General features: G+C 58.5%; 1 protein-coding gene across 4 annotated transcripts in view; it reads right to left on the minus strand.

The window, feature by feature from the left end:
- Positions 1 to 7,177: 7,177 nt before the first annotated feature.
- Positions 7,178 to 26,321, minus strand: part of mrtfab (myocardin related transcription factor Ab) — a 32,935-nt gene continuing 13,791 nt past the window's right edge. For all 4 annotated transcript variants that reach the window (XM_088929947.1, XM_088929948.1, XM_088929950.1 and 1 more), the window contains 16 exons: positions 25,573 to 25,638; positions 21,002 to 21,057; positions 20,837 to 20,912; positions 19,063 to 19,224; positions 17,338 to 17,507; positions 17,111 to 17,218; positions 16,173 to 16,429; positions 15,131 to 15,299; positions 14,341 to 14,787; positions 12,438 to 13,202; positions 11,145 to 11,360; positions 10,087 to 10,203; positions 9,841 to 9,987; positions 9,511 to 9,621; positions 9,193 to 9,253; positions 7,178 to 8,896 (listed from right to left, as the gene is read on the minus strand). In XM_088929947.1, coding sequence (XP_088786073.1) covers positions 8,214 to 8,896; positions 9,193 to 9,253; positions 9,511 to 9,621; positions 9,841 to 9,987; positions 10,087 to 10,203; positions 11,145 to 11,360; positions 12,438 to 13,202; positions 14,341 to 14,787; positions 15,131 to 15,299; positions 16,173 to 16,429; positions 17,111 to 17,218; positions 17,338 to 17,507; positions 19,063 to 19,224; positions 20,837 to 20,912; positions 21,002 to 21,057; positions 25,573 to 25,638 — 3,611 coding nt within the window. In that variant the 3' untranslated portion in view covers positions 7,178 to 8,213. The remainder of the gene's footprint in view (positions 8,897 to 9,192; positions 9,254 to 9,510; positions 9,622 to 9,840; positions 9,988 to 10,086; positions 10,204 to 11,144; positions 11,361 to 12,437; positions 13,203 to 14,340; positions 14,788 to 15,130; positions 15,300 to 16,172; positions 16,430 to 17,110; positions 17,219 to 17,337; positions 17,508 to 19,062; positions 19,225 to 20,836; positions 20,913 to 21,001; positions 21,058 to 25,572; positions 25,639 to 26,321) is intronic.

Here is a 26,321-nt window from a genome sequence, read left to right on the forward strand (position 1 = left end):
AACGCCTGAACCTCACCGCGTGATTCCCAGATCTCAGCTCCCAGGAGTTTCTCCAAAAGCCTGCTGGACCACGGGTTTCCAGTTCCCTGGGAAGGGGTAGGACCAGCTTTGCTCCGAGCGGTCTCTCCGAGCCCCTGCTGCCTGCTCCCGCCACGCCTGCACCCCCAGAATCTTTCTGCAACTCCTGGGAAAACCGGGGAGCGTTTCTGTCTCTGGAGCCAGGAGCTGGGAAGTCGTCCTCGCTCCTCTCTCGAGCCCAGGGATCTGGCTCCGGGACTCATGGAACCCGCAAGGCAGCAAACGGGTCTGCTCGGGATCCTACAGTCCGGAGCCCAGCGCTCCGATCGGGATTACACAGAGCCCGGCTATGCAGACACCAGGGAGCAGACACCTTCGCCACAGCAGGCTGCACGGTGCAGGGCCCGACGCAGGCGCGCTCGGCAGGGAGGTGTTACTGGGAAAATGGGCGTTGAGTTGTGTCTGGGGGAAGGAGGGTGTTGTTTCATTCCAGCAGCTCCGTACCAGACTGGGAGAAATCCCAGTGGGCTGCAGCTCAGGCGGAGAATCAGGCCGCGATGTTTATAGCTCACATGTCGAGAGAGCAGACCGGGAGCTGGTCTGGGCTGCAGGGTCAGCGTGCACGCACACACGCACACTCATCCATCATTCCGGCTCGTTCTCACAGAGGGCCTGGGGGCTCTAACCACTAGCCCACACTGCCTCCCTCTCTCTCTCCCAGTCTCTCAGCTGTAACCACTAGCCCACACTGCCTCCCGCTCTCCCTCTTTCTCTCTTAGCTCATGAGCCCACACTGCCTCCCTCTCTCTCTCTCAGCTCATGAGCCCACACTGCCTCCCTCTCTCTCAGCTCATGAGCCCACACTGCCTCCCCCTCTCTCTCTCAGCTCATGAGCCCACACTGCCTCCCCCTCTCTCTCTGCGTCCAGGTGTGGAAGGCACAAGCAGGGCAGAAGCCTCTCCTGCTGCTGAAGGAACAGTCTCCTGCCCGTGCTGCCCCCCCCACAGTGCTGTCCGTGCCAACCAAGGACACAGGTCTCCAACTGCATCCTCAGCACTGAGCACTGAGCCCTGAACCCTGAGCCCGTCCGTGAGGCTCCCCCAACATGCATCACGCTGCACTATTAAATCACTGCCTCCCCGGATTTTGACTCAAGAGTTCACTTTGCCATGTTGGAAACACACTCCCTTATATGTTAGTGCACTGTTAGTTTTTTTAAAATGCACGTGGTCATCTTCGATCTTTGGTGAGACAGTTACACATGATGTTCGGCCACCACCCTGTGCCATCTGAATTTAGAAGTTCAAATGATGAGTGGTGCGTACCGCACTGGTGGTACAACAATGGAAGATAAAATGGCTGTTATTGTTATATTATATAGATATATATATGTTCTGCACATTGGGAAAGCTGCTATTTTGTGATCAGTGTTGATTAAAGACAGAGGCCTACAGCGCCTTCCCTTGCCCAGCAGCCTGAGCTCCTACGTCAGACAGTGGAGCCACTGCCGCATGAGAAAGTCTCAGTGCTTCCGGTGAATCCCAATCCAGAACTTGATGCGTTTCTTCCACCCTCGCGCTGCGCTGCGACTCTGTTCTGTCCCGCCGCGGGCCGCGCGCACGTTTCCGATCTCCACTTCATCCAGCTGGGTTTCCACTTGCTGATCTCCTCGGCATGAAGGGCTCGTCATTCCTGCAGCGCTTCGAGGCACCACACCTTCCTCCGCCAGAAAACGAAGAGTTGTGTTCATCCCCTGCGCCCAGAGCGCATCTTCAGTGCCGCCCAGGAATACTGCGGGGTGCGTGCTTTTATTTTTACTTAAGAAAAGACCAGGTGGACTATTGGTGGGCAAGGACAAGAGTGCTGCCATTGACCATGGTCAGTCTTCACAAGAACTGCACTGCAAGCCTCAGTGAGCGCTCGGTGAACAAACTCGCGGCCGCACGCTCAGTCCAGTGACGTCACCAGCAGCGGAAATGTGGCAAATCCAAAGGGAAGCGTTACAGCAACAACGTAAACGAGGGACAACCTTACCGGAAAAACAGCTGACTTGGCTTCCCCTCGTCTGTGGTTGGGCGCTCCCTCAGGTCCGTCACCGAGAGCTGCATCAATCCTCCGCCCGATGCTCTGGTCAGGCTCTTGGCACTGCAGGGCTCACAGGCTCACAGAAACGACTGAATGGTGGGGACGCCATCTTTGTTCCCATCCAGGCTGATGCCGAGAGGGAGGTGGTTGTAGGCGGGAGTAAGCGTCAGTTCCCTTCTTCCCCGGATCAGCACAGCAGACGGCCTTGACCGCCTTTATTTCCGAAGGCCAGAGTGGGAAACGAACTAGGAGGAGGTGGGGATCCGAGCGGGGAGAGGGATTCTCGATTTTTCTTTTTTCCTTGTGCGTGGTCCGGGAAATTGGGGTGCGAGAAATCCCGCAAAACTTTCATGGCCCCATTCCAACGCACTCCACCACCTCCTCCAGGAAAGGTCTCCGTTTTCCAGCGACGACACATTGCAAAAAAAAACAACCATAACAGATATCTCCGACCCGAGTCGGAGGTGCCCTCCATCATTTGTATTGTGATGATAAAAAGGCTTCCTGTTTACGTGTGCTTTTCTATACTGTTCTTACTTAATAGTTCAGGGTAAATCTAGAGCAAAAAATGCAATTGTATGCGTGTGTGACATATGTAGTTTTTCATATACGTAGCCTCTCTCTGTAATATTATTAATCCTACTCGCGAGCACTAATGGAGACACTGGAAGAGCTGGACCAACGTTCTTCTTCTTTCTGTCTTTACAGATTCAGCTCTTGTAACGTCAGGTTGTTTTCAAGAGCAAATTCATCTGATTTACACATGAAAATCTTGGCATCGAAACCACTGAGCGCCTGTTCAGAGCAGGTTACATATTTACACATTTAAATACATTTGCACGTGCACACGTTACGTTATGTACAATAAAGTTAAATGATGTGTTTATGGATGTAAAGGGTCTTAAAATTTTAAGTGTTGCATATTGATGTACCTCTGTTCTTCCTCCTTGATGAAAGAGGTTTGCACGATCCTGTCTGGTGTTGTGATGCCGAGTCTTTCTGCACCCCTACGATTTTTCGGTGAGGCTTTAATGGGGGGGGGACAGAAGTGGGAGGGACAAAACCCCGACCCAGCCCAGCAACCGCAAATTCACAGACCTGGCTTTCTATTGGACGGGGGCAAGAGGCCGCTGGCCAATGGCATAGTGCCGAAAAAGTGGGCGTGTCTGAATGCGGGTTTCTGTATTTCATCTGCGGCTGCATCAAGTCACTAGCCAATAGCAAGCCACCAAAATGTGGGTGGGGCTGTGGATTTGTAGATTCATTGGACAGAAGCAATAAGCTATTAGCCCACTTTAAGCCTGCAAAAAAGTGCTACTGCATGTGGCTCTGCTGAGCACCTCCTTAACCCGTGTTCAGACCCCGTATTAAAGCCTCACCTCTTTGTTTAAAATCACGTGCAATACGTTTTCGCAATAAGTCAGCGGAGGCTGTTCTATACAATACAGTAGCTGTAGTTAAGAAATCTATCTATATACACCTATGAAGAAAAAAAACAACCTTTGTAACTGCCGACCTGCTTTTTGTATCTGGCAAAGATTATGATGACGATGAGGATGATTATTTTTCAGGAAAATAAGTCCGTTTGAAATATGGAATTCCAAACAACTTTTTTTTGGGTGAAACCGAACTGTTCTTTGTACGACTTGATAAAAAAATAAATACTCTTGACATCAGTTGTGAGTGTTTTTCCTGCGAGTCCCCCGGAGGAGAAGAGCAGCTTGACGTGAGTAATTTCTGGGCTTGAAGAAGCCGCAGTCCTGCCGTGGTTTGGTGAGGGCTGTACTGTGCCCTGCCCTGCGCTGCCGAGCAGTTCAGTTGAAACGTCTCCCAACAGTAAGGACGGCGCAAGGGACCTTCAGAACCCTGCGCGCTGCTTTAATCAGCCCCCCCACAACTTTGGTTGCCTTCCGTCAGGGAGTTTTGGGAAAGAGAGGATTTGAATACAGTGAAGGAGAGGGGGGGGGGGGGGGTGAGAGTGGGAAGGAAAAAGAAAGAGGAGGCGAGAAGAGGAGAGACCAACGAGAGAAGGAGGAGAGAGAGGGAATTAGGAGAGGAGAGATTGAACAAGAGAGGAGAGAGAAAAGGAGAGGAGGTGAGAGATGAGAAAAGGAGGTGAGAGAGAGGAGCAGTGCGATGCCTCCAGTGCCCATATTAACGCCCTCTGTGGACTGCGTGATTGATGCTGGGCCACGCAGGGCAGGGCACCCGGGCGGGGGAGAGCAGGTTGGGAAGCAGCCAGTCTGGATTAGCAGCGGGGGGAGGACTGAACAGCACCGGAGCTCATCCATCACCCCCTCCACCCCCCCCCGGGCTGGTGCCACAGGAGCGACCGCCCCATCAATCTCTCGCTCAGGAAGCGCCAGGGCCCGGGTAGAGCAAGCGGGTTACTTCGGTATTAGCCAGCAGATCAGGCAGACAGACAGATCCACCCAGATAGGACTGGGCCTGGGCCGGAATTCGTCCTGAACGAGCCGGGCCTGCACCGCCAAGCCGGCGAGCGCAGAGCCGGGACAGCGCACAGACTCTTGCTCTTGTCCCGGGCAGCACAGAGCCGGGAAAGTGTGTGGTTCTGTGCTGTTCTTACTTCCGAGCTGTATTGCGTCATCCATCCACCTGTTTTCTAACCTCTTCCCCCCATAGAGTGTCACAGGGAGCCGTAGCCTATCCCAGCAAACAACGGGCACAAGGCAGGGTACATCCTAGACAGGACACCAGTCCATCACAGGGCACACAGACACAAACCCTGGACAGGACACCAGTCCATCACAGGGCACACAGACACAAACCCTGGACAGGACACCAGTCCATCACAGGACACACAGACACAAACCCTGGACAGGACACCAGTCCATCACAGGGCACACAGACACAAACCCTGGACAGGACACCAGTCCATCACAGGGCACACAGACACAAACCCTGGACAGGACACCAGTCCATCACAGGGCACACACAGACACAAACCCTGGACAGGACACCAGTCCATCACAGGGCACACAGACACAAACCCTGGACAGGACACCAGTCCATCACACAGACACAAACCCTGGACAGGACACCAGTCCATCACAGGGCACACAGACACAAACCCTGGACAGGACACCAGTCCATCACAGGGCACACAGACACAAACCCTGGACAGGACACCAGTCCATCATAGGACACACACAGACACTCAGACACCCTGCACGGGACACCAGTTTATCACAGGGCGCACACACATGGACACAGATGTACACACACACCAGGGCCAGTTTTCCCAGAAGCCAATTAACCCATCACCCTGTCTTTGGACTGTAGGAGCAAACCCAGGAGAACATACAAACTCCACACAGACAGCACCCCAGGAGCTGAGCTGGGTGACCCCGGCTATGCTGACCACAGCACCACCGCGCCTGCCCGTATTTCATTATGACTGCAGAACGGAAACGTCGCCCGGGACCCATTCCTGTGCACACTGATCACGAAGAGTCTCGGACACGAACCTCGAAGCTGGCAGGACACCCGACGGGTCTGTCCGCGGCCTGACCACTGCGATTATTCAGAGAAGCGGTTATCCCCAGGACGGTCAATGGGCTGGGTCTGTCTCTCGGAGCAGAGGGAGAGTTCCACGTCTCTGGAACAGCCTGGGCTTCTCTCCCCTGGGACCGCGATGAATAATTGACAGGGTCTGAATTATGCAAAACACAGAATCTAATGGCCTGCTCGTTAGCACACGCGTCTGGGAGAGTCAGGGCAGTTTTTAACGAAGGCCTCAGATCTGCAGTGAACATTTAATTGCAGGGCAATATTAATACAGCAAGACGCCGCCAGTTAGACAGCACATCAGTCGGTCAGTCAGCACATCAATCAAGCCATCGGTCAGTGTGCCAGTGTGTCAGAGCTGGCATGTCCGTCAGTGCATTGGTCAGCATGTCGGTCAGCGTGCCAGTCAGTCAGAGCACTGGTCAGCGCATCAGACAGCACGTCCATCAGCGTGTTGGTCAGCGCATCAGACAGTCAGAGTGTCAGTCTTTCGACCAGCACGTTGGTCAGCCAGCCAGTGCGTCTGTCCGCATTTAATCCAGTGCGTTTGTCAGGGTAAGAGAGAAGACATGAGCTTGTAAAATACTCCAGCAGACAGACAGCTAATATACAGCTGCGGTACTTCACCTCTCTCTTGATTTTCTGCAGTGATCCCTGCAGCTCTCACAGTAAACAAACCAGGCCCTTGCATCACAGCACACAGTGCCCTCAAGTGGCAAAAGGCAGAACTGCACCCCTACTCAAGCCCTCCTGCAGCCACACTGACCCCTCCAGGACCAGGACTGGACAGCCCTGCTGCAGACACACTGACTGACCCCTCCAGGACCAGGACTGGACAGCCCTGCTGCAGACACACTGACTGATCCCTCCAGGACCAGGACTGGGCAGCCCTGCTGCAGACGCACTGACTGACCCCTCCAGGACCAGGACTGGGCAGCCCTGCTGCAGACACACTGACTGACCCCTCCAGGACCAGGACTGGGCAGCCCTGCTGCAGACACACTGACTGACCCCTCCAGGACCAGGACTTGACATCCCTGCTGCAGACACACTGATCAGCCCTCCAGGACCAGGACTGGACAGCCCTGCTGCAGACACACTGACCCCTCCAGGACTGGACAGCCCATCATGTCAGATAAGTGACATTACAATTATACTGCCGATTATCATACTGTAGTTCACATGTCAACTGTCAAGACTGTCAGAGCAGACCTGAGGGCTGATTCTACACTCCTCTGGGGTGGATAGAGTTTCTGGAGAACCCCAGGGGATACCCCAGATCCCAGGATGAAAAGCTCTGTGCTGGAATGAGCTCTTGGCAGATTAGACAGCATGTTTAAGGGGGACCCCAAAAACCCTGTTTCTGCCACAGAGAGGCCCAGAGGAAAGTCCTTCTCCTCCTCCCCAGCCAGAGAGGAGGTCAGCTCCTTCCAGAACTTAACGCCCCAAAAGCACAGCCAGATCCCCGCGGTGACCCCTGCCGTACTGACGAAGCACTGCACAAACGGGTCTCTCTAGACAAAGCACCTGCAACTCAGACACGAGCTTTTCTGTTTTCATGGTGTATTTTTTCTTTAAAAAATTATTATTTTTTTACAATATCCAAGTTTGTTTCCCCCCCCCCACTCCTCCCTCGCACCCCACCCCCACCTCTCCCCTCCCCAGCCAACACAACCGGGATGAAACGATCAGTCCCTCTCGATCCTGCGGCACAGAGGGCACGCACGGCGGGCCCGGCGCGGCCCGGCCCTCCAGGAGGCGGGACGATCCCCACCCGCTCGGACCGGGCCGCACCGGTACCGCCACCGGCCGCGCGTCCGGGAGCCACGCAAACAAACTAGATTAAGTGCAAATCGGGGGAACGGCGCCGACGCCGACCCAAAGTCTCTGAGGGCCCTGAGGACGCCCCACAACCCCCCCCCCATCAGCAACGAGTGGAGGGGGGCGCCCCACAGGTCCGGCAGGGCTCTTCCGCCCTTCCTCCGAATTCCCAGTGTTTCGTCCGACATCTCCGCCAGCCCCCTTCCCCGAAAGTCAACAGCTGCCCTGATGCGACGGCGTCCTGGGATTCGAGGCCCGAGCCCCAGAAAAATCCAGCTTACAATACTACGTGGAACAGCGTGTGCGTGTGCGTGTGCGTGTGCGTGTGCGTGTGCGTGTGCTGTGTGTGATACAGGAAGTAGGAGTGAGGAAGTGTGTGTCTGTCTGTGCGTGTGTGATGTCACATGTGCTTCCAGGTGAGTGACACACAGGAAGTAGGAGGATCAGAGTGAGGAAGTGTGTCTGTCTGTGCGTGTGATGTCACATGTGCTTCCAGGTGAGTGACACACAGGAAGTAGGAGGATCAGAGTGAGGAAGTGTGTCTGTCTGTCTGTCTGTCTGTCTGTGCGTGTGTGATGTCACATGTGCTTCCAGGTGAGTGACACACAGGAAGTAGGAGGATCAGAGTGAGGAAGTGTGTCTGTCTGTCTGTGCGTGTGTGATGTCACATGTGCTTCCAGGTGAGTGACACACAGGAAGTAGGAGGATCAGAGTGAGGAAGTGTGTGTCCGAGTGTGTGCTGGCAGCTCGAAGTGGGTCTACTATAAGCAGGAGTCCCAGTGCAGGTGCAGGTCAGGGCTGTCCAGGAAATCGGTGGAGAAGACGCTGGGGGGCGTGTGGGAGCTCAGGTGGCCCCCCAGCCCCGAGATGCCCCCACCGCCCCCCATGGTGAGGTCCAGCCAGTCCATGCTGTCCAGAGCAGGGTCACTGAAGTCCAGGCTGGGGGGCTGGGGGGGTGTGGCGAAGCCCAGCTCGCAGGTGTCCATGGGGGACGGGGGGTGGTCCAGGATGCTGGAAGTGCTCAGCATTTGGCTGTGGAGGTCGTCAATCAAAGTCAGGGGCCCGTCCAGCTCCGCCCCCAGGAGGGGCTTGCCCGTGGTGCTCTCCAGGAAGTCCTCCAGCCGCCCGCTTCCTGCGCTGCTCTCGGCCTGGCGGACCCCCGCCTCCGGGGCCGCCCCCGTGCCTGGAGGAGGGTCTCCACCCAGGGCATGCTGGGAAGAGGAGGAGGAGCAGCCCGGGGAGGCGGGGGGGGACGGCGGGGAGAGGAGGAGTAGCCCAGGGGGGGTGGCATCTGAGGAGGAGGGGCCAGCAGGGGTGTGGAGCTGCTCTGCAGAGGAAGAGGAGGAGGAGGAGGGGTGGGGCTGGGCGACAGCTGTCGGAGGAGTGTTGGGGCGCAGGCGAGACGGGGAGGGGTCCGCGTCTTCCTTGAAGTCGGCGGGGATCTCTGAGAGAGGGGCGACCGAGAGAGGCAATTACAGAGCGAACAGGGGACCAGAGAAAATCGATTTGAGTGTAAAAGTTAATATCAATACTAAACGCACAACCACGATATACATACACCAGGTGTGAAGAGTGTGTGCGTGCACACGGTCTCTATACAGCAGGCGTGCAGTGAGTATGTACGCAGTGTGAACTTAAATTCAGTCTGGCCCTTGCAGGATGGGCAGGAGTGCCTGAGGATCTGTGTTTGAAAGACTCGCGCAGACTGAAGCAGCTGTGTTACTTGGCTGCGTCTCTTACCTCCTGTCTGAATGAGGATGTCAAAGAGATCGTCCATGTGCTGGCTGGAGGGACCGTTCTCCTGCAGACACAAAGACACCGGCCTGTAATGCAGCACCCCCCAGAAACGGACATACACAGGAGATACACATACACATGCAGACGCAGACAAGACAGGCGCTGGAGTCGGAAACATAATGTCAAGACAAGACAGGCTTCGGTAGAGAGACATACAGAGACACTGTCTGTGTCTCCAAAACCTGCTTGACTCTCGTCTGTGCCACTGTCTGTCTGATGAGAGACAGACAGGTGTTGGGAGACAGACAGGAACAAGCCTACCTTGCTGGGCTGTAGAGGAGACAGGGGTGGCTTGGCTGGTTCACTGACTGGCACTGGGGAGACTGATCCAAAATGAGTGTGCTGTTCAGGAGCCTGACACACCTCCAACACCTGGGAGGGAGAGTGAGGGAGAGGGACAGCAGAAGGAGGACATGAGCTGTGCCTTGCATGCTACAGATTGGCGCATTCACACGCGGTCACACTCCGGAAGAGTCGAAGATTTGACCAGAAGGGTTGTTGTATAAAGAAACAACATACACACGGACCCACATTGAAGAAAAAACGCACACGCGCTCAAAACAGGAGATGGCTGTGCGGACAATCCCTTACCGACTGTGCTGGCGGGGAGGGGGCGTGTCCAGCGGAAGGGGCGGGCTCACTCACAAAGAATGGCTGCAAGCTGGGCGGGGCAGAGAACGAGAGGACCGCCCCCTGGGCGTGGCCACCCGTCAGCACGTGAAGCCCCACCCTCTGTCCCTGAGAGAGGAACAGGGAACAAAACCTGTGTCAGGATCTGTAAAAACTGAATTAGCATCATTGCTAGATTTTTTCCCCACCCCCAAAACCGCTGCCTACCTTTCTGATTGGCTGATTGATGAGTCCTGGCTGCAGCTGCTGTTTTGATTGGGTGTCACTGGCGGTCAGCTGAGGAGGCGATTGGCTGGGCAGCTTTGTGGGAGAAGACTGCAGTCTCTGAAGGTCAAAGGAGAGATCAGATCGGTCAGCGATGGAGTATGTATCCTACACAGGCACACACCACGCAGAGACAATTATACACGCCAGTGTCTAGCAGAATAAAATGTGCTCCCATCCATGACACTGAACATTACAGTTGTGCTAATTTTAATTTTACTCCAGGTCTGGAGACCCTGTATACTGTGTTGGTGTCACCTGGTGCATGCACTTTTCGGGTTTGTACTTGACATCGACGTTGTAAAAAGCATCGTTCCTCCATCTCACAAACACCTTCAGACTATGTCCTGTGCTGACCGAGCGGTTCTGTCCTTCCTAGAATTGATTATTGCGATGCCCTACACGCTGGAGTATCCAAATCCACATCGAACAAACGAATAGGTTTAGAACTCGGCAGCCAGAATCCTGACCGGGTCTAGTGCAAGTGATCCCATTACTCCTGTCCTGGAGCCCTCGCACTGGCTTCCTGTCACGTTTTGTGTCGACCTCAAAACCCTCCTGCTCGCCTATAAGGCTTTGCACAGTACCCGTCTGAGCTATTATCACCCTGCTCCCCACCTCGCAACCTTCGCTCTTCCAATTTTGGTCTCCTTTCTGTCCCCCAAGCCTCTCTACCCTCTACCAGTGACAGGGCTTCTCCTGCTACGTCCCACAGTTCTGGAATTCTATCCCTAAGGATACCAGAGATACTTACCTTAAATACATTTAAATCTCATCCCAAAACCTCTCTCTGCAAAAAGGCTTTCGATTAATTTTGATTTTTATTTCTAATGACCATGCGTCTTCTGTTTTCTTTTAACATCTAATGTAAAGCGCTTTGAGACTCTACTTTTTAAAAGTACTATATCAAATCAATATTCATCTAAGGGTCATAATAAACTTTAAATAAAGCTGCACTTTGCTCCTGCTGGAAGTAGCTCTAACAACAGGCGGCGGGATACCTGCAGTGTGATGCGGCTGGGCGTTCTACCCTGTGGGGAGTGGTTTGGCTGGCCTTCTGCGCAGTGATTGGTCAGTGCGATGAGGAAGTGGTTGCCTCTGCTGTCTGTCAGCAGAGTGGGAGGGGGGTGGGCCTTGAGGAAGTCCAATGGGAAGGAGGGGGCGGGCACTGGCTGCTGGGGAGGCGGGGGCTGCTGTCCCAGGAACACTGGCGACACCTGGTGGAACAGATGGGGAATGACACCCAGATCAAGTACAGTACTTGAGCAGAATGCCGATTTTGCATTAACACTGGCAGGTACAGATTTTACACAGAAGATTACGAGTCCATTTAAAAAAATGAAACTCCAGCTCCTAAAGGGGAGAGGCCTTCCGTGGCAGGACAACCCCGAGAAGTGCGGGCGCCGTCAGCCAGCGTGCAGCGAGCGAACCCCAAAGGGAAACCTCGCGTCTCTTCCTGGGGTACCCCACTCCGACATCTCTGTGCAGGACGGCGCTCTGCCCCCCCCCGACTCGGCCATCTTGACCTCCCAGGCGGGCACTGATGCGATCGATCGGCTCTACTCATCGACACCAATACCAAATCGATCAATATTAATCGTCCCACTTCCCTTTCTCAAGGGACACACTGGGCAGAGAACAGAAGACCCCCCCCCACCTTTAATATTCTCGCTGTTCTCACCGAGAGCAAGGGCACGATCCCTTGCAACCCCACTAAATTCTTCGTACAGACAAACCTTTTCTCTCTGGATTATAACCAGTCCAGTCTTCAGGTCAGACACGCGGCGGGGGCTCGTACGAGTGCTCGACTACCCGACTGATCTCGTTATTACACTACAACGCCTTTTGCTAGTTTCCTTAAAAGCGGTCTCGCTGAACCCTTCACCCAGCGAAAACAAGGCCTGCCCTCCCCTTGACACAGCTGGAAGTGCAGAACCTCGCTCCAGGGCGCAGCAGCTGTGCCCCCTCGGCGATTCGAACCCGGAGCCCTTGGGTGGAGAGTCCAGGACTCTGACCACCGCCCCCAACCGCTGTCCAGCTCTTCCCGTGCCCGAAATCCGAACGGAACTTCACTACCCGACAGACTGCAGCCCTCCCAGGATGGAGGCTCTGGGCCCGTGTTCCCCGATGGCACGTCTCCCGCACCGAGGAGACACTCTGTGGAGCAGCAGCCTGCCCGTCGGGCTGCGGGAGAGCCCGACGCCTTTCCCCCAGAGCGCCGGAGGAGCCGAAGCGAGCCGAGAAGCGCAGGCGCCTGCGCAGAAGGCCACAAGATCCACGCAGCTGTGACTCACCTGCTGAGCTTGGGACTGCTGCAGCTGCATCTCCTGCAGCTGCTGCAACTGTTGCTCCGGCGTCTGCTGCAACTGTTGCTCCGACTGCTCCATCTCCTGCTCCGGCGTCTGCTGCAGCTGCTCCGACTGCTCCATCTCCTGCTCCTGCGAATTCTGCAGCCGCTGCAGCTGCTGCGTGTGCTGCAGCTCCTGCATCTGCTGCAGCTCCTGCATCTGCTGCAGCTGCAGCTGCTGCCTCGCCTGCGGTCTCCGCTGCGGCGGGCGCTCCTGCGGCTCCCGTGGCCAGAGAGTCTCGGCAGGCAGCAGCATTTCCTCCTCTTCCTCCGGCTCCTCCTTGATGGTCACCTGGATGGTGTCCTCCGGCAGGCCGGGCGACGGGGGGGCGCAGGGGAGGCCGAACGAGCCGCAGGAGGACCCCGAGCACGACGACGCCCCCAGTTCCGGGGGCTCCTCCTTCACCCGGACGTGGAGCGGCATGTCCGCGACATCGCCGCCGCCGCCGCCGCCGCCGCGGTCCCCCGGCCGCTTGCCCCGCTCCAGCTGGGACCTCAGCGTCTCCACCAGCCTCTGCTTCTGCCTCAGCATCCGCGTCAGCTCCTCGATCTGCTTGTCCTTCTCCTGCAGCATCTGGTCCTTGTCCAGCGGCCCGGGAGCCGGCTGGGAGAAGCGGCAGGGGGCCGCCCCGGAGACGTTCTCCTCCTTGACCTGGAACAGCGCCTGCGGGGGGGAGGGGTGGAGGCTGAGCTGGGTGAGGGGGGAGCTGACCTGGAGAGGGATGGAGAGAGAGAGAGAGGGGAGGGGACATGAGAGAGCAGAAGCACAAGGGCAGCCTGGAGCAATATCAACGACATCCCTTCGAGACAAACCCCAAGCCCGAAGATGAAACGGAAACGGAAACGGACTATTTTCCCATGTCGTGCAGAAGGGCAGGAAAGCGGATTTGCAAAAACGCAGGAGAACAGGCAGGTGGGATGGCATGGGCATTGCGAGGGACAAACGTTCGTTGGCGGAAGGCCAAATATCTCGGATTAATATCCCCGGCGTTTGGCACGGAGGTGCAGTGGCGTGCACCGCTGCCCGACCACGCTGGGGCCCCATTCCTGGGGTGCTGTCTGTGTGGAGTCTGCATGTTCTCCCCAGGTTTGCGCGGGTTTCCTCCGGCAGTCCAGAGATGTCCTGGTGTGCAGAACGGTCTTCTGGGAAAATTGGCCCTTGTGTGTGTGTGTGTCCATCCTGTGATGGACTGGCGTCCCATCCAGGGTGTGTGAGTGTGTGTGTGTCCTGTGATGGACTGGCGTCCCGTCCAGGGTGTGTGAGTGTGTCTGTGTGTGTCCTGTGATGGACTGGCGTCCCGTCCAGGATGTGTGAGTGTGTCTGTGCGTGTCCTGTGATGGACTGGCGTCCCGTCCAGGGTGTGTGAGTGTGTCTGTGCGTGTCCTGTGATGGACTGGCGTCCCGTCCAGGATGTGTGAGTGTGTCTGTGCGTGTCCTGTGATGGACTGGCGTCCCGTCCAGGGTGTGTGAGTGTGTGTGTGTCCTGTGATGGACTGGCGTCCCGTCCAGGGTGTGTGAGTGTGTCTGTGTGTGTCCTGTGATGGACTGGCGTCCCGTCCAGGATGTGTGAGTGTGTCTGTGCGTGTCCTGTGATGGACTGGCGTCCCGTCCAGGATGTGTGAGTGTGTCTGTGCGTGTCCTGTGATGGACTGGCGTCCCGTCCAGGATGTGTGAGTGTGTCTGTGCGTGTCCTGTGATGGACTGGCGTCCCGTCCAGGGTGTGCGAGTGTGTGTGCGTCCTGTCCAGGTTGTTCCCCGCCTTGCGCCCGTTGCCTCCTGGGATAGGCTCTGGCTCCCTCACAACCCTGTGAGGAGGAGGAGGAAAAAAAAACAGGGCTAGACTGCGTACCGTTTCCCCGAACGCATCCCCGTTGCAGCTCGTCTCATCGGGGCTCATGCCCGCCAACGACCTGTCGGAGGGCGTGGGCGAGACGGGAGGGGTGGAGCTCGTGCTGCCGAAGTGCATCACGCCGGCGGCCCCGCCCCCTCCCGGCCCGGTCACCGCAGTAACCAGGGGGAAGGCCGCCACGACCACGCCCCCTTCCCCCGGCTGGTGCAGGACCGCGGCTCCGCCCAGGAGAGGGGCGGGGTTAGGGGCAGCCTGGGACAGCTGCTGCTGCTGCTGCTGCTGCTGCTGCGGGAGATGGCAGTTCTTGAGAGCGCCCCCCGCTGGCGCCGCTCCGGGCACGGCGCCCCCGCTCTGGTCCTGGTAGCTGCGCAGCCGCTCGATGAGGTCGTTCTTCGTGCCCGACACCGGCAGCCCCCGCAGCTTCAGCTCGTGCTTCAGCTCCGCCACCTGGGGGCCCAAGACAGAAGCACACGGGACTCAGACCGGGGCCTCGGCCCCAGCGCAGCCCGGCGGAATGCGGGAGCCGGGAGCCGGCCACGTCTCCATCGAATGCGGCGGGACTGCTGCTCTGGGTCCGATTCCAGGAACGGGAGTCTCTCTGCATGAAGCATGTCTGCCACATTAGTCCCTCCCCCCCCGGCCTCTATCCTGATTGGCCCAGAGCCTGTCTGCTGCTAGCTGTAAATATGTAGCACCCTGGGGCACCACGCTGCGCAGATCCAGGTCCCCTTTGCCCCCCCCCCCCCCCAAGATCCTCCTTCCACAGGAGGGGGAGGAGGAGTTGGCGCACCTTGAGGTCCTCCAGGTTAGGGGGCAGGGCTAAGTGCTTCGCCCCTCCCCCCGGAGGCTGGCCCTGGCGGCCCAGTCCACCCTGATTGGAGGACCCCGGGTTGGAGGCGGGTGTGTTACGGGAGGGGGAGGGGCCCACGGTGGAGGAGGTCTGCTGATCGGCTGGCGGCCTAGAGAGAGAGAGAGAGAGGGAGAGGTGTGACGATAACAGATAAGGGGCAGGCAGAAGGAAGTGAAATAAAAAAATACAAAAAAGGAGAAACAGAAACACAGACAGGCAACAGAGCCAGTGTTGTGCCTGAACAGAGAAGCTCTTTTCCGCATTGTAGAAAAGCTCAGTCGCCACAGGCAGAGAAACGACAGATATTTAGATTACGGGCGAGTCAGCTGTCTTAATGAACCACTATGAGAAGCCGATGTCAATTCCTGAATGACAGGAGGGCAGAGACAGCTAAGTCAAGACGAATCACATCCTTCCGCACACCCTGAGTTTGCTAAACCGAGCCCAGCAACGAACTTCACAACTTCATATAGCAGTTTCTGCGCAAAGGTCAGATAACATGCAGATACAGAAAAAACAGAGATACTCCAGCCCACTGCAGCATCACTCGACAGCCCACACACTCACACTTCAGTCCTGCGGTGGGACTTTAACACAGACACACAGACAGCAGCTTCTCTGTTGGGGAGCTGGGGGCAGGAGAGGGGCTTTCTACAGACAGACCACTACACCCTGGGCCTCACTAGAGCAGCGTGGCGTGGCAGTTTATAAAGAGACACACTCGTGTGTGTGCACACACACAGTCACCTGGGCGGCGTGCACACATACTTGGGTGGTGCGTACCCACCCAGCCTAATACTCACACACACTTGCTTGCACGCTTTGCACACACACTCACTCCCTGGGGCAGTGCGTGCACACACGCACGCACACACACTCACTCCTTGGGGCAGCGCACGCACGCACGCACGCACGCACGCACGCACGCACTCACGCACTCACGCACTCACGCACTCACGCACTCACGCACTCACGCACTCACTTGGGCGGCGCGGGCAGGATGGCCTGGTAGTTGTAGTGCTGCTGCTGCTGGCTGATGATCTGCAGCTGCAGGAAGAGCTGCTGCTGGTGCAGGATCTTGGCGTAGGAGGAGTCCAGCGGGGCCGGCGGCTCGCGCTCCGGCTTCTGGTCCGGCGGCACGTACTGGTGGTACTTGAGCTTCTTCACCTTGGGCTTGCTGTCCTTCGCCTTCTTACTGCGCTGGCTGGGGCGCTCGGGGCCCGGCTTGCCCTGCGGCTGCTGCGGGGGGGCGAGGGAGGAGCGGGAGTGAGGAGGAGGAGGAGGAGGAAGGCGAGGGAGAGAGAGGGAGAGGATGCATGAGTGAGGGGGAGGAGGAGGACGAAGAGGGACAGAGAGAGGGAGAGACAATGGGAAGGCGAGGGAGAGAGAGGGAGAGGATGCATGAGTGAGGGGGAGGAGGAGGACGGAGAGGGACAGAGAGAGGGAAAGGCCAGGGAGAGAAGATGGGAAGGCGAGGGAGAGAGAGGGAGAGGTAAGTGAGTGAGGGGGAGGAGGAGGAGGCCAGAGAGCGAGAGAGAGGGAGAGAAGGCCAGGGAGAGGAAGAAGATGGTGTAGTGAGGAGGAGCACCAGGCAGAGGGAGTGAGGAAGTGGGAACAAGAACAAGGGAAAAGAAAGAGGTTTAGAGGGGGCGAGAGGGAGAGGGAGATTGAAGCAAGCAGACAGTGGGAGGGTGGAGTGGTACAGATGGCAGGGTCAAGTAGGTCAAGGGTCAAGATCAGAGCAGTTTAAGGAACAAGAAAGCACAGAGAGAGAACGAAGATGAAGTACCAGGCAGGGAGAGTCAGGAAAGGACACCACTGTGACAATGGAAGTAACCAAAAGATGAAGAGGAGCAAAAGAAACAGCTAGCAGGTGTTCTGCCTGCTCCGTACCGACTGGGGCAGAGAGCTGTCACTCACCTTGATGAGAGTGGGGGTGGGCCGGCTCTGAGCTGGTGCTGCCGCCCCATTGGTCAGCTTCTGCTGGGGGGGTGGTGGTTCCGGGGTGGGCGGGGCCAGAGAAAGAGACTGTGGAGATGTGATTGGTTAAAGCTAAGGTGAGCACATTTGTGCCCGCCCCCCCAGATTCCCACCCTGACATCATGGACAAGACAGCGAGTGGGCAGCGTGCGTCGAGGCTGCGGTACCTGTGTGGGCGAAGGCGTGCTGCTCTGCGCCTGCGTGTCCATCGGGGGCGAGGGCTGAGGGACGGTGCTGGCAGGGGACCCCCGGCTGCCAGGCTGGTCGGGGGACAGGGCGTCGCTGCTGTCCTCGTCGAAGGACGAGCTCTCGCCCGCCACCTTCGGGAACTCCGTCTCTAGAAGAGGGAGGCAAGGAGAACGGGGAGATAAGCCATCGGCACCTTCCGTGTCTCGACAGGACAACGTATCCCGACTTTAGTAATCTCACTCGGGAGAGATTATCCTATCTGAGGCTGCAGATATCAGTGGTATCAGATTATCCTTTCAAAGTCCCTGTTGTTAAGATTATTACAATTCTGACTGTGGGATACGACTGATTCTCACAGTGAGCGAGGCACCAGAGTCTCACTGATGAAGACCTGCAGGGATCTGTGAGGAAGGCTCGGTGTTACTGTGACAGTCAGACTGGGGTTCACTGTCCCCCTCACTGATGAAGACCTGCAGGGATCAGTGAGGAAGGCTCTGTGTTAATATGACAGCCAGTCAGACTGGGCTTCACTGTCCCTCTCACTGATGAAGACCTGCAGGGATCAGTGAGGAAGGCTCTGTGTTACTGTGACAGAGTGGGGTTCACTGTCCCTCTCACTGATGAAGACCTGCAGGGATCTGTGAGGAAGGCTCTGTGTTACTGTGACAGGCAGACTGGGGTTCACTGTCCCCCTCACTGATGAAGACCTGCAGGGATCAGTGAGGAAGGCTCTGTGCTACTATGACAGAGTGGGGTTCACTGTCCCTCTCACTGATGAAGACCTGCAGGGATCAGTGAGGAAGGCTCTGTGTTACTATGACAGAGTGGGGTTCACTGTCCCTCTCACTGATGAAGACCTGCAGGGATCAGTGAGGAAGGCTCTGTGTTACTATGACAGAGTGGGGTTCACTGTCCCTCTCACTGATGAAGACCTGCAGGGATCAGTGAGGAAGGCTCTGTGTTACTATGACAGCCAGTCAGACTGGGGTGCACTGCCCCCCTCACTGATGAAGACCTGCAGAGCCCCGAGCCCGTACCTCCCCAGATGACGCGTGTGCACTTTTCGGTGACCTGTCACCGCTGGCTTGGGGGACCCCTCCGGGCTCCTAGGATGTACCAGTGATCCCCTTCCGGGGAATCCTGCTCGGCTCCAAAAAGCCAGCCCATCACAGAGGCGCTGCTCAGCAAGTCAGAGACCTCCAGTTCCTCTTCTCCCCCGGAACAACTCTACCGCCCTCTACGCCACTGTAAGTGTCGGCTCAGACTGACTCCCCCTAGTTCTCCATTTCTCTTCCTCGTAAAATATCAACTCTTCCTTCTCATTCCCTGGAACCCCTGGCAGGCAGCCGGACTCAGCCGGACTTTCCCATCCACAGCCAGCCTTCCCTTCATTGGAAGATGCACATTCCGGCTTACCCACTGGCCCCCCACTTCCAGCTATAAACAACACTAACCTACCACTCCATACAGCCTGCAGAGAACTCGGATGAATCCAGGAATTCATACTGGGAAAACAAAAGCTAAATTTTTGTGTTTTGGTATGTAATCCTACTGTAGGTTAATTTGAATTCTCTGCAGGGATCAGTGAGGAAGGCTCTGTGTTACTATGACAGTCAGACTGGGGTGCACTGCCCCCCTCACTGATGAAGACCTGCAGGGACCGGGCGAGGAAGGCTCAGCGTTCCCATGACGGGCGCCCTCACCAATGATGGCCTGCTTGAGGCTGCCGTGCACGGGCAGGATGTTCTTCTGGATCAGCTCCATGGGCCCGGGCCGCTGGGAGATCTTCTCGTTGAGGTCATCGGCCAGGCGGGCCCTCTTCAGCCTCAGCTGCTTGGCCTGGAGGGAGGGCTCCGCCGACGTCTCTGCACGACACGCGCGCCCCGTTAACGGCGGTACCGTGCGCGCGCACACCCCGTTAACCCCAAGCGGACCGAGGTGGCACACACCCTGTGGACCCCTCACCCTCCATCGCTAACGCACCAACGTCAATGAGGAAACACGCCTAAGGCTTTCCTGAAGATCAAACTACATTCAAGGTCTAAAACATACAACAAACTGCCGACCGAATCAGGGGCTTCCCACGCTAAATGCAGAGAAGCGTGGTGGCCCGTCCCACGCACTGTCAGGTCTGACCCGAGCTGCGTCACCGAGAGTATTTATTAACGGTCTGATTCACAGCTCTCCAGTGGCTCACAAGTACGCGATCTCGACCACGGCACCTGTCCCCGCCCCCCCACTCTGCCAGGGCAGGCCACAGGCCAGGAGACGCGGCCGCGCGCTCGACACGGCACCTCAGACTGCGCAGCCCGTGCAAACAGCGAAATGAAACCAAAAGGGGAAACGGAGGAGAAGGCAAAAGCTGCTGTTTAACATTCTGCTATCAGACCACAGTGCACGGGGAACAGGCCGAGCTCTGCACCTCGGCGGACACCTGCTCGACGCTGACCGAGCCCTCGCGTTCTCACTCGCGAGCGGACGTGTGTTCAACACCCGCTGACCGGAGGGGGAGTGTCGCCCACATGGCAGAACAAACTGTCGAGCTCAGCTCATGTAACTTCCTAACAAGCTACACGAGCTGCAGCTCCGTCACCCTGCAGCTCCCGGCCGGCAGCCCCACTGGAGCCCAGCAGGTGGGAGCCTGGCCAGTGCCTGGAGGGGAGACTCCTGGGAACAACTGAGGCTGCTGCTGGGAGAGGTGTTAGTGGGGCCAGCAGGGGGCGCTCACCCTGCGGTCTGTGTGGGTCCTGATGCCCCAGTATAGTGACGGGGACACTACACTGTAAAAAGGCACCGTCCTTCGGATGAGACGTAAAGTCCTGACTCTCTGTGGTCATTAAAAACCCCAGGGTGTAGAGGTGTAACCTGTCCTGGCCAAATTTCCCCCCTGGCCTTTAACCATCATGGCCTCCTAGTAACCCCCCTCTCTGAACTGGCTCCATCACTCTGCTCTCCTCCCCACTGAGAGCTGGTGTGTGTGAGAGGACTGGAGCATCATCCAGGTGGGGGTGGAGGGGATCCCCGTGACCTGAACAGCGCTATGAGTGGAGTGTCCAGAAAAGCGCTGTATAAGGGTAAGCAATTATTATCATTACTATTATTATTCTTGACAAGGCACCACCTTAAAACCTGTTCACTCATTAGCAAGCTTTACAGACGGTCAAACAGACCTGCAGCTGAACTAGTGGCCATCGTCATGATTAAATACCCGCAAGGGCAAGAGAGCGAGAGGCTCCAAGTCACCACCCCGGCCCCGGGAAAGCCAGGGGACCGGCCCCATGAGGGACAGGAGCCACCGGAAGGTCACCACGCTGGCCCAGGTGGGCGAGCACCCCCACGCTCCTGCGCGATCCAGACAGGAAGACACGACCCGCTGCCCCCCCGTCCGCACGCCGCGGGGCCCTGAGGGGGCTGTGGCTTCACAGCGCCCCCGCTGGCCAAACGCTGTTAACGAACACCGCGTGTGTGGGTACGCACCCTCCAGGATGTGCATCCTGACCAGCTCCGAGCGCTCCGGCCGAGAGCGGATCTTCCTCTTCAGGTAGTCCTCGGTCTGGGGACAGACAGGCAGGTAGAGACGTTAGCGCAGGGGCTCCGGGCACAAGGACAGAAACACAGAGCCGCACCGAGAGAGAGCCTCACCCGAGCTCGCTCCAGACTTCTTCTCTGTTCGTGGAAAGCAGCTGGACTTTTCAGTGCTGGAAGAGAGAAAGGACAGAGAGAGGGGTTAATACAGACACACTGACTGGACACTCCAGTACATGAACACTGCACTGAGAGAGAGAGAGGTTCATACAGACACGGTGACTGGACACTCCAGTACATTAACACTGCACTGAGAGAGAGGGGGGTTAATATACACACACTGACTGGACACTCCAGTACATGAACACTGCACTGAGAGAGAGAGAGGGGTTCATACAGACACACCGACTGTTCTTGTGCACAACACACGGACCGCGTGGCGACCGAGAGACAGAGCGAAAGCAGGAACCGCTCAAAGCAAAACCTCCGGCCATTTGGGGACACCGAGAGCGTCCTGTACAGCACCGGGGCCACACCATGCCCCCCGCAGTGCCGACCGCGAGCAAGACAGCGACTCCCGGGCCTGCGCCAGGCTGGGTACAGGCGCGCGCGGGCGCTCAGACATCGGGAAGCCGAAGACACCCCTAGCACTGCATCTGGCCAGCAGGACGAAAAGCGACAGGTTTTGAGGTGACCCGTTTCAAATTCCTCCTACGCCGAAACGCCTGGCCCGCACTCCTGCCGACGCCCTGCAGGAGGCGCCCTTGTGCACGCGGGGGGGGGGGGGGGGGTGACTCCCACATACGCCCGTGTCTCTGCCGGCTTGCCCTTTCTCTTCAAACATAAAAGCGCAGAATCACTCTGACCCTTATCTGTCAGACTCCCTTTCCTGATCCGCTTCCTCAATCACTCAGTGGCCGGTTCCCCCCCCCCCCACCCCCAACGCTGCCAGAGGGGCAGCCCTGCCTGCCTCCCGCCCTGCCCCCCCCAGCCAACACCACCGGTCCCCCCTCTTCCCAGATCACCCCTGCGGAGCCTGACGCCCCGAGAGGCCGCATCCAGAATGGAAACCCAGCACCTTACCTGACATCGCGCCCGTCCTGCTCCGGCTCCCTCCCTGCAGCACCGCCAAGCCAACACAAGCAGCCCGAGCCTCGTTAGCTGACGAGCCCATGACCCCCCACCCCACGAGTCCGCCGACGAGCCCCTGGGTCAGAGCAGCAGGGTGCAGAGGGACTGTCCAGCCGGCCCGGCTGGCTGACCGCCTCCGTCTCGCCACTCTTTGGACTAGCGAGCGGACACCGCGCTCGCCTCCCTTGTGTTTCTCTTTCTGCCGTTGTGGACTGACCCCTCCCGCGCACACCAGCGACACTTTTAAGAATATTTCCCCGAGCCCCCCCCCACCCAGCCCCCATCTCGGCCGGGCTAGTTCTCCAATTCCTCCTGCACAGTAAGAGAGAGAGCAGAAGCGCTCGCACCCGCGATAACCAGACTCCCCCCCCCCTCCTCCTCCTCCCTTCTCTCTCTCTCGTTTTCACACTCACTTTCTCTCTCTCTCACTCTGAAACAGGAAGTGAAATCTTCCGAGCCCGTTTCCCGGACCATGACGGAGAAAGAGCTCTGTTTTGAAAAGGCAGCCCAGCCCACAACAGATTAATGATCTGCCAAGGCCGTCGCCCGAGCCTTAAAGCTGAAAGGTTTCTCGGCTGCCCTACAGCCCTGCGGAGAAACATTACTTGTGTGGCGGCTTCAATCGCTATAATTGAGCCTCCGGAGTGGGGAGGGAGGGGTTGAGGGTTCGGGATCTTGGGGGGGAAATCGAGGATTCTGAGAACCATAGAGTAGCGTGTGGTCTGCCGGGGGCCTGACCTCTGACCTCTGACCCCTGGGCTTCTTCGCACACTCACCCAGCCCCCGGAAATTGCCGCGGCGATGTTTGGGCTGCTCCGAACAGGGAGCCCCCCTCCTCGACGGCGCACCCCCAGAACCGCGGGGTTCTGTGGTCGATTCGGGCTCATCTGTGCGCGAGCCCATTGCACTACGTGAAACTGACGACCCTCTTGTCAGAGCTCAGCAGAGAGACTAAACACTTAACGCTGCGACAGGGTTCAGAAGAGAGAGAGACGCGCACACACGCGTGTGTGGATGCACACCCTCTTTATCTATTATTCTCGAACCTCTTTAAACAACTCAGGGTCGCAGGGGAGCTGGAGCCTACCCCAGCAAGCAACGGGCTCGGGGAAGGCCACACCCTGGACGGGACGCCAGTCCATCACAGGGCAGATACGCACTCCCGCCAGGGCCCGTTAGTCCAGAATGATCCCACCAGCCTGTCTCTGGACCGTGGGGGGGGGGGGGGAGCGGAGCACCCAGAGGAAACCCACGTGGACACGGGAGAGAACATGCAAACTCCACACAGACAGCGGCCAGGAATCGAACCCGGGGCCCCAGCGTCGCGAGGCAGCAACGCTAACCTCTCCGCCACTGCGCCGCCCATCTTCATCGCCCACTGCTGGCTTACTCCTTACAGGCGAGGCCTCTCTCCAGCAGTGCAGGCGAGAGGACCAGGCCACTGTGCCGAGTCCCCGCCCCCCCCCCCCCCAACTTACACACACAGCCCCCCCCCCCATCGCCTCAGCGGTTCCCCATTTCAGATCCTCAACTGGAGCTTCCCCAGCGATGACCCGTCCATGAGCGCGGACCCCACGCAGGCCGGAACCAGGAGCTTCTCCTCTTTTCCAGACGGGCCGCAGGCGGAAACTCGGCCGGAATGCACTTCACACCGGGGGGCAGCGGGCAGCTCTTTACACAGAGGGTGGTGGGAGTGTGGAACGAGCGGTCACAGCTTGTTCCAGCCCTCGCTTCTCTCTCTCACGAAAAAGCGGGACGAGAAACTCAGATCAATTCATTTACTAACCACCCAACGGGCCCGACACATCGAACGCTCAACGCTCGGCTCAACGACTTCTCATCTGCGTCCTGTCTCGAGCCCTGGAGGCCCCTCCGTCAGGCGGATTCCGAGAGAGAAACGCCGCCTTGACTTTCGCAGAACGAAAATGGAAGTGGCCCCCGTTCGCCGACTTTACACAACGCCACTTCAAAGGAGAGCCGTTTCCCTGCCGGGATCCCCAGTCGGCCGCGCGCTCCCTCACACCACCGCGCCTCGCCCACCCATCGCCACGAGCGATCGGATCGATGGCCGAGGTCGAGGGGAGCGGGGAGAACCGCCGATGGGGCACCCGCCTCCTCCTCTCCCGCTGCCGGACTGCGCTGGTGCCGTGACGAGAGAGAGAGAGAGAGAGACGGGGCTCGGCTCTGACGCAGTCGGCCAGAACGGCGTGATGGGTGGTCAACAGCGGCAGCCGCAGGCGCGCAGGGAGGGCATGCTCCGCGCTCGCTCCTCCTTTCACCGAGAGGCGCGGAAAGGCAGCCCCCCACCCGAGCCGGCGTTCCCAGCCGCTGTGCGGGCCCCGATCGGGCTCTGGGGTTTCAGGGACACCTCGCCACGCAGCCGAGGGCCCGAACTGAAACCGGACCGGCGCGGCTCCCGGAAATCGACTATCCGGGCGTGTTCAAGAATACCCTGCTTCGGGAACACCCCCCCATCACCAACCCACCCACCCACTCTGCGCTCTGCCCTCCGCGCAGCAGGGCGCAAGCAAGAAGCTTGCCGATCGGAGACCCGTCCGGACTGGAGGATCTCATCCAGCTGTCTCCTGGAAGAAGCCAGGGTAGCAGTCAAGCCAGGCTTGTTCCACGCTCCCGCCACCCTCTGGGTAAAGAGCTGCCTTCTGTTCGCACCTTTAAACACACTTCCACTTCCCCTGCAGTTTGTCCTCCATGTTTCATCTACCTCCTCCGTCACACTTGATATCTGGCTGCTGACTTGAGCCCACAGCGGCTCCCAACAGCAGAAACAGACAGTGAAAACGCGCCGTCAGCTCTGCTTCTGTGTGCAGGCTGCACCCTGAACGGAACCGCAGGGCTCCCCTCGGGCCGAGAGCAGACACGACACACCGGGTCACCAGAACCCAGACCCGCCTGGCCCGCGGCAGGGAGCGGGCTCTCCGGAGACGAAGGAGAGGAACCCGAGCTGCTCGGAAACGGGAACTCGGCGGATTGAGGAACTGGGCTGCAAATGCCAACCGCTGTGGCACAGAACCGACCCACGCCAGACACCGCCGGGCCTGCCTGGCAACCGGGCCGAGCGGGCGAAACGGTATCTCCCTGTTGCAACGCAAGCTGGACTCGCCCAAGCTGCACTCAAGCCCAGGCAGGAACCAGAACCAGTGCCAAGCCGTTTCCAACTACTGTCCGTGCAGAGGTGCGCTGCAACTGGACCGGACCGGGGACGACCCGGCACACAGGAAACGCCGTCTGATCCCGCTCTGCTGTGCGGGACCGGGCCTTGATGCAACACCCACCCGGCTGCCTCAGGAACGGCGCTCGCACCCACCAGGGAGCCGAACCGGGCCGCTCCAAGCCGAGCGGGCTCGGGGGGCGAGCCGGGCCCGGCCGGACGCACACACACGCAGGGCACCGACCTGCCCCTCGACCGCAGAGCACAGGAACTGAACCGCCCGAGCCAGTTAGGAAGCTGACGGCACCGCCCCCACCCCCCTCCCCTCCTTCAGCACCCCCAGAACGGCAGGGGCCCCCAGACGGGCGCAGGCGGCACCCCGACTTACGTGGCATGATTCCCTGGCTGACCAGCTCCTCCCGGGTCCGGCGCTGCTGGAGCTTGAGCTGCAGGACTGCATGAGGAGGGGGGAGAGAGAGAGAGAGAGGAAGAGGGTGAGCCAGCGCGAACGGCACCCACGCGGCGCCCCTCGATCCGCCTGCCTTCCTGCGCCCCGCTTTCTGGACGTGCGGAGCAGGAGGGGCAGGAGGGGCCTCGGCCTGAGAACGCAGCAGCGGGCTGAGCAGTGGCCACCCGAAGTCGGCCTCCCGTCCGCTCCGCTCCGAGACGACAAGAGAGCGAGAGCCGAGGGGCGGCGACAGTCGGTCGACTTCCTGTTTCTCGGATTTGCTCAACACTGCTGCTGCTGCTGCTGTTGCTGCTCGTGGGTTTTTCTCTCTCTCCTCCTCCTCCTCCTCTCGATTCTGCACAACCTCGCCGCGGGGGGGGGAGGAAAAACAGAAAAAAAGAAGAACCACTTCCGCGTCACTCAAAACAGGAAGTCGTGGCAGCCAGGAGGGGGGTTCGGCCCCAGTCCCCCCCCCCCCCCCCCAGTCCTTGATGGGGGTGGGGGTGGGGGGTTTGGACAGGGAAAGGGGGTCTGAGCCGCGGCACCGGGAGAAAAAGGGGGTCACCTTCAGGATTCGGTTGCTCTTTTAAGGGGTGGCGGTCTTGCAGGAAGCAGTAAATCCGAAACCGCCAACTGCTCGGCTGCTCGGCTGCGCGGCCGCCGGTGAGGAGCACCTGATGCGACAGAGT

The sequence above is a fragment of the Atractosteus spatula genome, chromosome 13 (assembly GCF_055471065.1).
Source record: "Atractosteus spatula isolate fAtrSpa1 chromosome 13, fAtrSpa1.hap1, whole genome shotgun sequence".
Taxonomy (NCBI): Eukaryota; Metazoa; Chordata; class Actinopteri; order Semionotiformes; family Lepisosteidae; genus Atractosteus; species Atractosteus spatula.